At 37.7% G+C, this 13,877-nt stretch overlaps 1 protein-coding gene across 2 annotated transcripts in view; it reads left to right on the plus strand.

Moving 5' to 3' along the window:
* The window catches only part of OSBPL10 (oxysterol binding protein like 10), a 112,430-nt gene that overhangs the window by 39,893 nt on the left and 58,660 nt on the right, over positions 1–13,877 (plus strand). For both annotated transcript variants that reach the window (XM_084202709.1, XM_084202710.1), the window contains exon 4: positions 3,470–3,661. In XM_084202709.1, coding sequence (XP_084058835.1) covers positions 3,470–3,661 — 192 coding nt within the window. The remainder of the gene's footprint in view (positions 1–3,469; positions 3,662–13,877) is intronic.

Here is a 13,877-nt window from a genome sequence, read left to right on the forward strand (position 1 = left end):
TAAATGGCTGTTGTAGTATGATTTATAATTAGAGTGCTTTTAGCAGTGGAAAACTTCACATAGGTTTTCACATTTTAACAGAAATGGAAAATTTGGATTTTTGCACAGCTGTGTGTCAATGCACAAGGATGCTTGTCATTCCCAGTGTTGAATCTCAAAAAATTCTGCAAAAGAAGAGTCAAGTATTTGGCTGGGACATAGGTGTTGACAATGTACTGTAAAATTCAAAAGTGCCTGAGGGGCTGAGTGTGCAGTTCCTGGAGAGTCTTCTTCTGGCAGTGACAGGAAGAAGCTGTCAGAAGGAATTGGATGCTTCCCCCATTTTCTTGGATGCAGCAGGCACAGTACTCTGCTGCTGTTCTCTGTGACAGTGGAGGAGGGGAGTCCAACTTGAAAAGGTTTTGAATGTTTCCAAAAACTGCCTCCTGCAGACATTCACATGCATACTGGCTGTGACTGATTTTGCAAGTTTCAAGTTGCAAATTTTTATGTTTGTCGTGGAGCCTTGCCTAGAGATAGCTTCATTGGTAGCCAGAGGTCCTGGTGCTGAGCTCATTTCAAGTTTGTATGTTACAGATGCCCTCTAAAGAATAATACCAAATTTAGGTGCTGGAGTATTTGTGTTGTGGGCTGGTGGAATTTTCTAACATGTTGTTTGGAAACATTGGGTCACTATAGATGGATGAAGGATGTAAAGGGACAGAAAACAAAGAGGTGAGGAGAGCTTGCTTTTAGACCTGTAGGGAGCTGATCATGGACCAATATATTTAGCTCTGATGCCTTGCACAGACCATATAAGTGTGAATTCTGGATTGCCAGTCTCCCTGACTGGATGAGGTCTGTAGGGCTGGTGACTCTTCTGTGCTGCAAGGGGAAGCAGAGGTCTCTAGGAGACTCACTGGCAGATGTGGTCTTTCTCTTGAGATCACAAAGCTCCATGCCTTGCCCTACAACAGAGCTGAGTGTCAGGCACACCAGGCAGTGGATCAATGGCAGCCCTTGACAGGCTCTGTGCTTGTGTGTGTAGAGACTTGGGTTTACCTAGTGTCCCTATAGCAGGACAGCCTTCTTGAGCACCACCCACTACTGAAAGTAGAGATGGACTGTTTTTTCTCATTTTTCTCTCCTGCTCCACTGATCCCCAAACTCCATGCACTAAATGACTGTTCACCAGCTGTGAGCTGCTACCTACCTTGGCAAAACTTAGGAAAAGCCATCTTAAATGCACTGTGGTCCCAGAGTCTGAACCAATGCATGGATTTTTCCATATATGTTTTGTTAACTTTTCTTACGTGCAGACCTATAGCTCTCCCTCAAGAAAATCAAAACATAGGAAAACTTTACCTCTCACAGAATTTTCTTTTTTTAAAGTGAATCTAATGGGAAAACTCAGTTTTACCTGGCTGCTGTTAGTCTGAACAGCATACAAACTGTTTGTTTGATCTGTTAGGATCTGTTAGCTATATGAAAGTAGCAGCTATGTATTTTTATTTTTGTGATAGTATGATACTAAAATGTCGGTGAATCTCAAAAGATTTCATTCTAAAACAAAATCAACTTTTATTAACCTAAAAGAGAAGTTGATTTTTCAATGAAGAAAATAAAATTATCTTGTTCTACCTCTACGCCCTAAATTCAGTTTAAATGATATTCTGATACTAGTCAGTTTGAAGAACAAACATTAGTGAAGTATATTCCACTCATATACTCGGAACACCCTTTTTCTCTGGAATATATGTTTGAAAAAGGAAATTCAGTTTCCCTCATCCCTTTCTTTCTCCCAAATACCTTTTCCTCTGGCTCTCATTTTAATTGTAGTTATGTCTAACCTCTTTGAAATAGAAGAAGAATTATAAACTGGCAACCTTCTGTGCCCTTCTGACAAATTACACCTCATGCTGCTTTTTTTGCCTTAGAATCAAATCCGCTTTTAATGCAATTGTGATTTATCAGCCAGCGTGGATATTTTTTTTTAAATATGCTTATTATTGTAATCTTATTGGCCATGGATAGCAAAGAATATATTCATTTCAAAACCAGACCATATTCTTGGAAGCATTTGTAAATGTTAAATCTAGACCAATGGAATAATAATTATTTCTATGAGATTAGTAGCTCTTTGCACACTGGCAATGTGATAACCCATTTTTTAAACCTTCAAAAGGTCTAAAGTCTAGTTTTGTGTGGTGGTGCAAAGAGATTGTGTTACTTGTTTCACTCCTCCTCCTTGGCAGTGCCAAATAATCTGCCTTGTCCTTTACAGTCAGTGTGGTGGTAACGTGAGGCCTCACTCCAATTTTGGACCATGTTCACCTCTGTTTGGTTTGAAGATTACCACAGAATTGCAAAAAGTGACATGAAAGGTATAAGAGAGATTATACCCAAGGAATACTTTTGTGTAGGAATACTTTTGTGTAGCAGGCTCAAGAGAAGTACCTCATGTTGATGGTGACTGTCTTAGCAATGTTGTAGGTTGCCACTGTTATTTGTGTACATTTTGAAGGAGAGGTGGAAAGGTGTTTAGTCATGGGGCTGTGTGTTTTCTTCACTGTCTTGAAGTGCTTCTTGATGTTACACTCTGGATTGGTTTGTGTTTCAGTTTTAACTTTTTAGATGCAATCAACAGTTCAAGTAGAAGGGAGCAACTTTTTTATATTGCACTTTTATATATCATGTCCCATGGTGATCTGGTGCCCATCTGAGCTTGACTGAGAACTGGTGTCCTTTAGACCTCCAGGATAACTTGTGTTTGAGGTCTGTGGAGAACAAACTGAGATAGCCACAATGACAGATGGTTAGATAAAAACCAAATGTCCCAACTGATTTTATAGGTTGTATGTTAAAAGTATTCATACTGCAGATACCGTTGGAGATTTACTTCTGGCCTTTTTTGTGTATTTGGTGTATTCCAAGCTTACTCCAAAATGCATTGATTTCTTTAAGACAAATTTTGTTTCAAATGTTAATATTTAATAATTGGTATGTGGATTGGCCTTGCCAAAATTGAACCTCCTCTGATGTTGAGAACAATACTACACTGTTTCAGAAGTTGATCAAATGCAAGCGTTAAGATTTTTTTCTTCCTTGCTGTTCACACCAGTTTGGTGAATTGTAGGTCAATGGTTTAATGAAAAATATTTGCATTGGCATTGTTGTTATTCTGTCTGCAAAATCTTTCCTAAGCTTTCCTAAAAACTAGGACTGTAAGAACTAAGCAGCATATTATTATGTAAGAATTTGTGAAGATATTTGCAAAGACTAATTTCAGGCATGCCAAGAAACAAAGGCAATAGCTCTAATGTTTCCAAGAGCATCTCCTGAGCCATGCATATGGTTCAGAAGGAATAAATCAGTTACACCTCCAGATTTAGGTTTGTGAGAAAAGTAGAACAATAAAATGTATAGCCTGAATTGTAAATTTTTGCTTGTGTAAAGGTTGCTAATATCACAATTCTATTGCTTGTTCTAGAGCATCTCATCCTCACGAAGTAGAAGCTCATCTCTGCTGCCACCTGGGACAGCTAATTCTGCATCTCCCAGTGGCCAGAAACTCTCGAGTCAAAGTGGGCCAACTGTTGTAACCATCACACATCACAAATCACCTGCAGCTGCTCGAAGAGCAAAGAGCCAGCGATCTGGTCAACTCCATGAAGTCCGAGAGGTAAGAGAGAAACATCTGCTGTTTTGCTATAGCTTGGAAATGCTTATTTTGCTTCAGAATAGACAAGTTAATGAGTCTCTTTGTTTCCTACTTTACTACTGCTTTGTTTTGATCCCCTTGCTGAGCAAGAGGTAGGCTTTAATTCTGGTTCAGCTTCAGGTCAGGTGTATACAGATTTTTTTATGCTGATGTTAAAATTGGTGTGTGCACGTGCTTGAAAGTGAAGTAGATAGGCAACAGCTACCAGGCTTTGCAGTGGTGTTGCAGGACTGGGGGAGAATCTCTTTGAAGCTGTGTGCAGCAATACCTTTCTGATTGGAAAGTGGGCCCTGAAGCATTTAAATATAGCTGGAAAAAACCTACTTGAATAAGTCTGATGAAAGCGTGAATGAAGGCGTAGCTCCCCACACTCAGCAGTTTGTTGCTAGGCTGCTGTAGTCTTAACTTTGTGTCAAGTTTATATTGCTGACCTTGCAGGGGAAAAATGGTTGGTCTGTACTGAATGCATGACACATGACAACTAAAGAAGAAAGCTTGTTTCTTTTAAAAACTGTTTGTTCCAGTGTTTAAGAACTTCAACTCATACAGATTTAACTCTGTCTTTCAGACAACAGAAATAGTACAGTTTTAAGCTTAAATTGCATGGCAGATTTTCACAGAACACACTTTCATCTTTCATCTCTTACTCTTTTTCCCTTTGTCTTTCATGTTAAGAATTTGAATAAATTCTTGGGATGTGCTCTGAATGAAGGCTTAAATTGTACATCCTGAGGAGGAATGCTTGTTTTCCTCTAGTAAACATTAGAAATGAAGAACTGGCTGTCTGAATGTCACCCACATTTTCTTTATATTAGAGAAAACATACATCTGTCTATTTTTATAAAAATAGTCTCTCTTTTTCTACCAATCATCTGCCCCAGGTTGCTCCTAGCATGCTAAATGTTTTTGCTCTCATGGGTTGAAATCAGAATGCACTTTAAACCTATTAATAAAATCAACAATGTGAGTGGTTGCAATTTTGTCAAACGAAGCTGAGTAAGGCTGAAAGCTATTTGAAAGAGAGTATTAGTGTATGTGCTGATCATAATAAGTTGGGAAGAGAAAAAGCCATCAGTTGCAAAGAATACACCTGGAAGAAATAAATGCTAACCTATAGTGAAAGAATGAGTAAGAGGTCAGGTATCATCCAGGCAGAAGAGGCCAGTGAATTGCTGACTCACTTGTTTGTGGTGCATTGCAATGTGATGTCATTCCAAAAAAGCTAACTATTGCAGGACTTCAGTCTGTAATGATGGAAGGTAATTATTTTGTTTTGCTTGATGTGAATGGTACCTTTTAGAGGTCTGCAACAATAATGAAAAAAAACCCTCAGACATTGAAGATACAGTAATGGCTGAAAGAAATGAGTGCTTTTCAGGGAGAGAAAATGGTACTGAGATGAATGCTGCATAAGCGAATTTCATAAACCGATGTGTGAAGTTTACCTTTTTATGTTTTGGATATTTTGTGCGTCTGTGCTGCTTCCTAAAGAACAGCACAACAATGGAGAAATCAGACCTTCTTCCTTCTTTCCCAGTCTTGTGTAAAAAGTGTGTGCTTAACTGATCTTGTTTCCATCTTGTGAAAAAATAAGTCTGTTTTTTCCAGATGAAGGAAGGAGATTTTATTTCAACAGTATGCTCTGAGCACTTCCTTCTCCCCCATTTTCCAGAGTGAATGAAATAGACTTGGGTATATGATACCTGTGTTTTCGGGAAATATCTTTGTTCCATGTATGAGTCAAGCAGTGACTGTTAGAGCCACCCTCCCTTATGAAATTTATCAATGAAGAGATATGCTCAGAGCCCCTCACAAAAGTGCACTTAAATCTGTTCTAGTCCTGTTTTTTAATCTGAAGCAATGAAAAATAGGAGCTAAAAGTACAGTGAGAGAGAGACAGTTAATCCTTTTCCTCAATGCCCAGTTTTTTACTTTTTATTTGAAATTTATTTGGTATGATCTGGATGAAGGGGAGAGACTGCAAAAGGATTATAGATCAATTTTAGTGTTCCCTGATTGAATAATGCCATTGAAGCTTTGGCATGCAAATAAGTTTTTTTTAAATTGTTCTATAAATAGGACTGCATTAGCTAATTTTGCACCTTATAAATACAGTAGTTGAGTCAATGTAAAATGATGATCTGCTTCTGGAAAATGAGAGGAAGCATGTGTGTTTTAAATTTCAAAAAAAAGTTATGCTATGGTAGTGCTACCATGTTGTATATGAGATCTTTGAAAAACAGGAATGCTGCAAAGAGGGACATCCTTCACTTGGCACGGGTGGTGTTTGCTAGCTGGGACAATGTTCCTGAGAAAGCAACTTGAAATTGCTTCTCAATTCTGAACTTTCTTGGTCTGGCCATATTATCTGGAAGAAAGTGAGGTGTATCTCTACATTGCAAATAGGGCAGAATGGACTCCTATATTTTATATAATGCAAGATATTCAGTAATACTTGATTGTTCTTTTCCCCCTCTTTTCACTTTGTAATAAGAATAAACAAAACAGTAAGAATAAACAACAATGTTTCCTTCTGTGGTTTGTTCTGGTTGATTTAGTTTGATTTTTAATAGGCTAGAGAATTTTAGCATGAAACTAATTGTAGCAAAGAGGTCTATTTAGCACCAAACTGATAAGCAAAATAATATAAATGTAGTAGATGCAACTGTCTAGGTCTGCAAAATGACACATGTAATCAGTGTTTCCATTGTGAAATTGGAATTTCCCCCATTTTCCAAATTTTGGTAAGTTAAAATTGAGTATAAATATGGAGGTTTTGACTGCTATAAAAAATTATGTTCTAATACTTGCCCCATTTTTGTATAGTGTTGAATGGAAAAGGAGCTCAGGAGCATTACTTTTCATAATAATGTAATTTTTTATTCTGTTTAATAACTCTTAAATCAGATTTTAGCTTATATTAACTTGGTGCTAATGGTGCAGTCCGCACTGATTTATGGAATGTTACATCAAAACTAAAATTAACAGTACATTAACTTGTGAGAAATGGTCTGCATCATGTTGCACTTCGTGCAGAATTATTAGAGATCCTACCTCTTTATTTGGACCATAACTTAGCATTAAAGCGCTACTTTGAGCCAATTTTTTAGTAAGTTATTTTATGGCAAACTAAGTCTCTGTGGTCTTGAAATTTAATTCTGTTTTTAAAACTGTATATATTATTATCCTGTTAGAAATTTATTATCAGAGTTATGCTTTCAGATTTCTTTACTGTAGGTGGTTAAAGTCAACTGGAAGGTTAAGCCAAGTGGCCACATCACACTTCATATTAAATTTTAGCTGTAACTGAGCTAAATAATAGTGACAGAATGGTCAGAACAGCGTTTATTTTAGCTGAGAGTGTCTGACTCTTGTACAACCTCTGCCAGTGTTACAATTGTTATTAGAGAACCAAGTCTCTGAAGATTTTGTAGTAATTGATTTTACTTATTTGCAGACATTTAGAGAAATTAAACTAAAAAAAGTCCAGATAAATATTTCTTCCCACAATTTAAAAAAACCAATGAAGGATTTTCTGATCACTTTGAAATGTGTTCGTTACAACTTTTGATACCCTGACTAGTCATCAGTATGGGTTTCTGAACATTTGGTACAGGGAGATCCAGATTTCACAGGGCCTCTACCAGTGTAGCATCTCTTTTGTGTGCCAGTTGGCAGTCCTAGAACTTGGAAAGGACTGCTTTTTGATAAGATGACAGTCCTACTGCTTCTTGCACATCCTTTTCCATATATAAACAGTTACCATTTGATTCCTGCTGGAATTATGCAGCTAAGTGATAGTTCTTTGCTTCCTTCCTTACAATATGGTGAAATCTAGGACTTGCACCTAGGGCTTCGTGGAGTGAGGTTTAACAGCAGTTTTGTGAGACTACAATTTCACGTAGTTATTGGAAAAACAGATTATTCTAAAACACTTTTGAGGATTTTTCAAGTGAGAAATGAATGTCTTCAGGTCGCTATAATATTTGGATAGCAAAGTTAGGAACTGTGACTCGCTACTGTTAGCAAAAAAGGATGCTGTTGTGTGTGGAGAAGTGTTTGTTGTGTCACAGAATTATAGTGCTGCACAGGCAGCATTGTAGATGACAAAGGAGATGTGGTACTTAAACCACTTGGGGAAGCATTAAGGCTCCAGGACTTTCACAGGTGTGAGCTTTTTGTGAAGACTACACTAAGCTGTGTGTTGATGTTAAAGCTTTGTAGTAAATGCTTAAGCTGGTAGTGGGGGAAGTCTTGATGGTTTTTGACCTATGATAAATATTACTTTGCAGCTTTGAAAAAGTCAGGTTTTGCTTTTTATTTCAATTTTTTTCTTTGTCTTTTTTTTTTTCTCTGAAAGTATGTATTTGGAAAGGTCAGTGGATAAGGAATAATGTGAGTCCTAGCAAAAAGAATGCTGTAGCTCTAGATATTTGGCATAGTGTTGAGGTTCAGTGGGGTTGTGCAACAAGGGTGCATGAAAAAAAATGGTTTCAACTCCTTGAACGGGACAGCGTGAAGTATGCACAAAGACCATTTAAAAATCCTCTTAACAATTTAAGTGTTTTTTTATGTAAAATTACTTTGTATAAATGGGGAGAAATGCTGTATATCAGATCATTGCTTTCACTGGCAGTTCTCACCTTGATTTTTGGAGTGCAGGAGGATGAGAGCTAGCTTTTTAACAAAGATGACCTTTAGGTCTGCATGAGTAATAAATCAAATATTTGCTTTTAGGAGATGAAAATGATCTCATATATCACCTAAGGTATGGAGGTAGGGTGGGCTGCTAAACTGTGCTAACTTCAGTCTTTCTGGCCTAGTAATGTGGGGGCTTTGTTCAGGGTGAGCTGAAAACCGTGGACTGCAGCTACAGTAGCACTGTCAGACTGCTCAGGTCTGTGTTGCTGTGTTGCTGTGCCTTTGCTAGTAGGTATAAAACTAGTTATCTAAAATCATGTCCATTTTTCTTTCTAAATATGTTTTAGTATAAAAAGATACTTTGTGATGTTTTCTTTGTGGCAGTTTGTGGTTGATTCTTTTAACTAGTCTTGCATTTCAAAACCAGTGTAGTAAATACACTCTAGACAGATTTCTCGGTTGGACTGACCAGGGCATTTCATCTATCACAGATACTATAGAAAGTGTTTATCTTGTTTCAGTTTTGAAATCCAAGTGTCCTGTATTCTGTTCATTTTAGAAAATAATACGGTGGTACAGTGAGTGGCAGTTTTGGAAAAGGAAGGGAGAGTACACAGAGGAGTAGCCTTTGTTAGTTAGAGCTCTCCAGTTTTTCCTGAACTTGTATTTAAAATATCTTCCTCCAACCCCCCACTATATATAAAAAACTAGTAAAGGCACATCCTGTTGATCATGTTCTATCAAGTACATCATAACATATACAAGATAAGTAGCCTTTAACTTTAGATGGATGCTAATCAGAAAATGAGATCTGTTACTAAAGAGGTTACATCCTCATACCACTGCATCTATACTTTATATGGATTGTATGTATTACACTTCCATTTGTCTGCAAACTCACTGTCAGAAAATTTTCACTTTAATTATCTGGGTGGGAAAAAGAGAAGAATGTCTCCACGCTGAAACAGGTAATGTAAAAGTGGTGGAAAAGAGCTCAAACCAAAGCCAGCTGTTTCTCAGAAAACAATGGATACTTCTTGGCTTGAAGAAAAGTGAAGCAGAAGAAAAGACAGCAGAAAACCTTTGTGTCAGTTTTGTCTGTTGAAGTCAATACAAAGTGAATGAGGCCTTAAGATTTAATTCAGCAAATTCATATTTATTTGTCACAGAATATGGTAGTGTAAGTTATACTACAGCTACTACTGTTTAACTGTGCTTAGACACACTTTTTGAATGGAGGAGTGTTGTAATACAATTTTGTGTTGCAGGTACATTTAACAGCTCAGTTGCAGCTGAGCTCATTGATACCAAAAGGGTTGCTTCCAGCTGGGTCTTAACAGGAGCCATTATGATTTGTTTAGAGGCATTAAATCTGTAACAGTATAAACCAGTTTCAAACCTAACATGAGGTCTAAAAGGGGCAGCTGCAGGTGTTACCTCTGCACTTTCTTCTGAATTGGTTTTGGCCCCTGCTCTAGAAACCTGCTATACTTGAACAGTGTGAAAATCCCAGTGTGAGCATGCAGAAATGTTCTTCTGGCCATACAGCAATGTTTGTGTGATTGCCTGCCCTTCATCTCCTCAGAGAGAAAAGCAGAATTCAGAGCATGTAGAACAGATGCAGTTGTTTAGTGCCTTCTGTGGCACTTTCTTTGGGAGCTGTTTGTCTTGCCTATAGATGTCTCTTCTCCTGTATCTGCTTATTTATTCTATCTCAGGTTAGTCCTGCTAAGATCAAGAGAAACATGTCTCCTAGGGGAGTAAATGGGATGCTTAAATCTCTGACAGTGTCAGTCTAGTACCTCCCAGAGTAGTAAATGTACATGTGCTTATAAAAATTATTCAGTAAGTAGCATTAGCTGTCTCACTTTGGGGAAGAGGAGATGGAAATTATTCTAATAGTAGAACTAACTATTACCATTACATAAACATGACCTGAATACTTCTCTGATCTCTGAACCTTTGCCTTGTGTTTGCAATATGTTTGAGGTCACTAAGAGTGCATATAAGTAGCATCTTCCTAAACTACACTTTGTTCTGTGCATTTGATTTTGTATTCATGTGAAGGTTGAGTCATCCTGGGTTCCAGATACCCAGGCAGGGAGAATTAAGGTTGCTATGGGAATCATAGAGCAAATGTTCTACTAAAATTACACTGTTTGTCCATATGGGTTATGTCAAGAATCAACCGGGCTCATTATTTTGGATATTTCCTTCTACCAGCTTCCCCCTTCAAACCTGAAAAATATGAATTATACAAACATGGCTTCTTTTCATAATTTTTTTTCAGCCTGTAGTTTAGCAGTAATTGAGCATGTGCAAAGATGATAATTTTGGTCATTTAATAAATGGTAATTAATAAATTAGGGATAATACAATACATATGATAACTACATTCAGAGATTGCTGCAGCATTCATTTGCTTAAGCAGTTGCAGAGAAGACAAGATTATTCCTTACAGCTGTTAAAACATTTAATTACATTTCAAGTAAATGGTAGGTTCCCAAGGGATCCTGAGAGAAGTTACATTTGAAGGGAATTCAGTCTCCAGTTTCTGTGTGTCTTCAAAACTGCCACTTAATTCTGCTTTATGTACAAAATTCCACTGTTTTATGTGCACATATAAAACAGCACAGTGTATCATACACATACATGCATTTTTTGAAAACTACAGGGTTGTTTTCTTTCACAGCTATAGGACAAATACTGCAGTAGTTTAAAACCAGAGTTCTCAGTTTGAAAATGAAGCTTTAAAGAAAAATATTAATATAAAAATATAAAGAAAAAATGACATAATTCAGTAAATCTTAGCTTGGATAAGGGTATCATATCTCATGGTTTTGTTTTCAGTGCAGGTTTCTGGGTGGCTGGCTGGATGCAGCAGTGATTTTCACAGCAAACTCTGAACAAGGGTGACAAGGGGCACCTTCTCCAACTCTGTAATGCAAATTACTGCTTCCAAGATACATGGGCCAATTTTTTAACCCACACTTACATGCTATTTTTATTGAATTAAGTAGAAGTTATTTTTGAATGTTCTCAGTGGTAATATATGACAATGTAATATTAGGTGGCTAGCGAGGTTTCAAATACTAAGTACCAAAAGTACTTCTATAAATGCCCTCAAGAAGAAAGTAACCATAGAAATGGCTCATATATTTTAACCATAGCATTAAGTTTACATTACTATACTCATTTATTGGGGGCTTACTGTAATCTTCAGCTCCTTGTGTAGCACCAAAAGTACTGAATGCTACTCTAAGAAACACAGGAAACATTTTAAGTTTATAACAAATGTGAATAGTGAGCCCTGTAACTCTTAGTTATTTAACAATAGCTGATCTCTGACAGCTTTTGCTGCATGTTTACTGTAATGCTTGCCTTGCAGGTGTTGAATGCTTTGGAAACTGTGCTACATGGGTGCTTTTCAGCAGCTGCTTACCTGCTTCTTGGCTGCAATTCTGATTTCTGACAGTATGCTTTTAAAAAATGGCCAGTAAGACAATGGGTAGCAACACCTCATCCAACAAGCAAACCTGAACTACATCTGCCCAAATCTGACATATGCTTTAAACCAGCATTTAAGAATATAACAATAACAATAATAATTATAAAAGATTTGGAGGTTTTTTTCCCCAGCATCAGATGTTCTGACAGGAAACCTGTGCATCTTTTGAAGCTACTCATGTTGAAATGTGTAATTTATGTTCAACATGGCCTTTTCTTTTCTGAAGATTAGTTTCACTTGAAGTCCAAACCCCACCTTTTATCAATTGTGTTGCAGTAAACTGGTAGAATTTTCCTGCGATTGCTGATGTTGACCTATTGGCTAGCAGCAACATTTTCAGAGCTCTTTGGAATGCTTGAAATTCACAAATGAGCCTAAATTCCTGATAACCAAAACATGCTTTCCAGACCAGGCCTATAGCTGTTAACTTCAGCAAAATGATCCTTCTGAAGCATAAGGAAAATTGCTACTCAGGGGAGCCCACGGAATAACATCTGCCTATGAGTAAAGTTTAATGACAAAAAATAATGACTTTGCGAAGTAATTTCTATAGTAAAATTGCATAAGAATAAATTCCCACAAAGTTCTTTTTATAAACTGCTCTCAGTGCTGTATTCTGTGGTTTAAAATAGAACAGTGTGCTTCCTGCTTGGCTACATGGCAGCTAGCTGCCATCCAAGATTTACTTGAATTTGTGCAGTCCTTCCTTTTGCTTCTCTAATTTTTTAGGTTTGGATTGCTGAAAGCAACTTGAGGTGGGGGAAACAACTTGGGAGCTGCTTTTTCTCTTCTCTGTGATTTTTCCTTGAGATCCCAACTCTCTGGTCCCATTGAGTTGTGTTTGACAGTAAAAACAAAGTCTCAATAGATGTTTTTTTAGTAGCATATGGTTAGGAGAAAATACTCAAGAATAGGGATCACAGTGAGGGAACGCAGCACTTATTAGTTGTTTTTGTGCAAAATGTCATGTGTTACCCAGATACATGGAGTATTCACAGGGAGCTCTAACACAACAGGCAGAAGAGGAAAACTGTCATGTCTCCTGCAACAGGCCCTGATGCCCTGACACCTCCCTCCAGTGGCAAAGTGACCAATGCTAGGTTGATGCTGATCAGTCATTTTGCAGAAAAATAGCTTACTCTGATTTGTGGGAAAATGCATACAATTTGTCTGAATCACATGCTTTCACTTGTGAAAGCCATTTCTTATGGCAGCCAGCTCTTTCTAAATGATTTCACTTCTCACCTAAAGACTTGTGGAGTGATTCCATGAAACACTCCCAAGACAGATGACACTATCAGAAGAATTTTATTTTTCTCTAGTGTTTTGGTACTTTGGTTTGTTAGTAAGTCTTCCTCTTCCGCATGGAAAACAACATGCAGTTGATGTTTTGTGAGGGAGAAGTGTTCTCCTTCAGATTTAGGCAGCAAGAAGGTATTCTCAGAATTATAAAAAGATTTTGGGAGAATGACAGGAAAAGCTTCCCTTCCCTCCCATTTTTTCCCTCCTGTCTAATGAAGCCACCCAGGGAAAGCTGAATATATATTAGAGTACTGATTAAGACTAAAAACATCCTCTGGTTTAGAAAATCCAAGATTCTGTCTGCTTAAATATTCTCTGAATATGAATTTTTTGTCCTAGTCTGTCTGCATGGACCCAAGGTCTTTTCCTTACCCCTGCCCCAGTTGCCTTTCTGTCATTCAGTAGTTAATTTCTCAGGTGAGGAGGACAGATTGAATACAGAAAGCCTGCATTTAACCTCATGTCTGGGGTTGTCATGTCTGCTAAGGAGGTAGCAAAGGGAGGCAGTCGATTTGTTTTGGCCTGACGTAGATGGGCTGTTTTGCTGAGATTTATGGAGGCACTCTCAGGGATCCTGCCAGAGCTGCTTTGATCCTCTTGACTAACCATTTGTGTTGCAAGGGCTGTGAAGCTCTCTGGTGTCCCTCTGCAGGTTTAAGAAGCGGATTTCCTTAGAGACTCAGAACTCGTCCTTGGAAGTGTCTTGCATCCAAATTAAGTGTCTTC

This window comes from Fringilla coelebs (genome assembly GCF_963513975.1).
Source record: "Fringilla coelebs genome assembly, chromosome: 1".
NCBI lineage: Eukaryota > Metazoa > Chordata > Aves > Passeriformes > Fringillidae > Fringilla > Fringilla coelebs.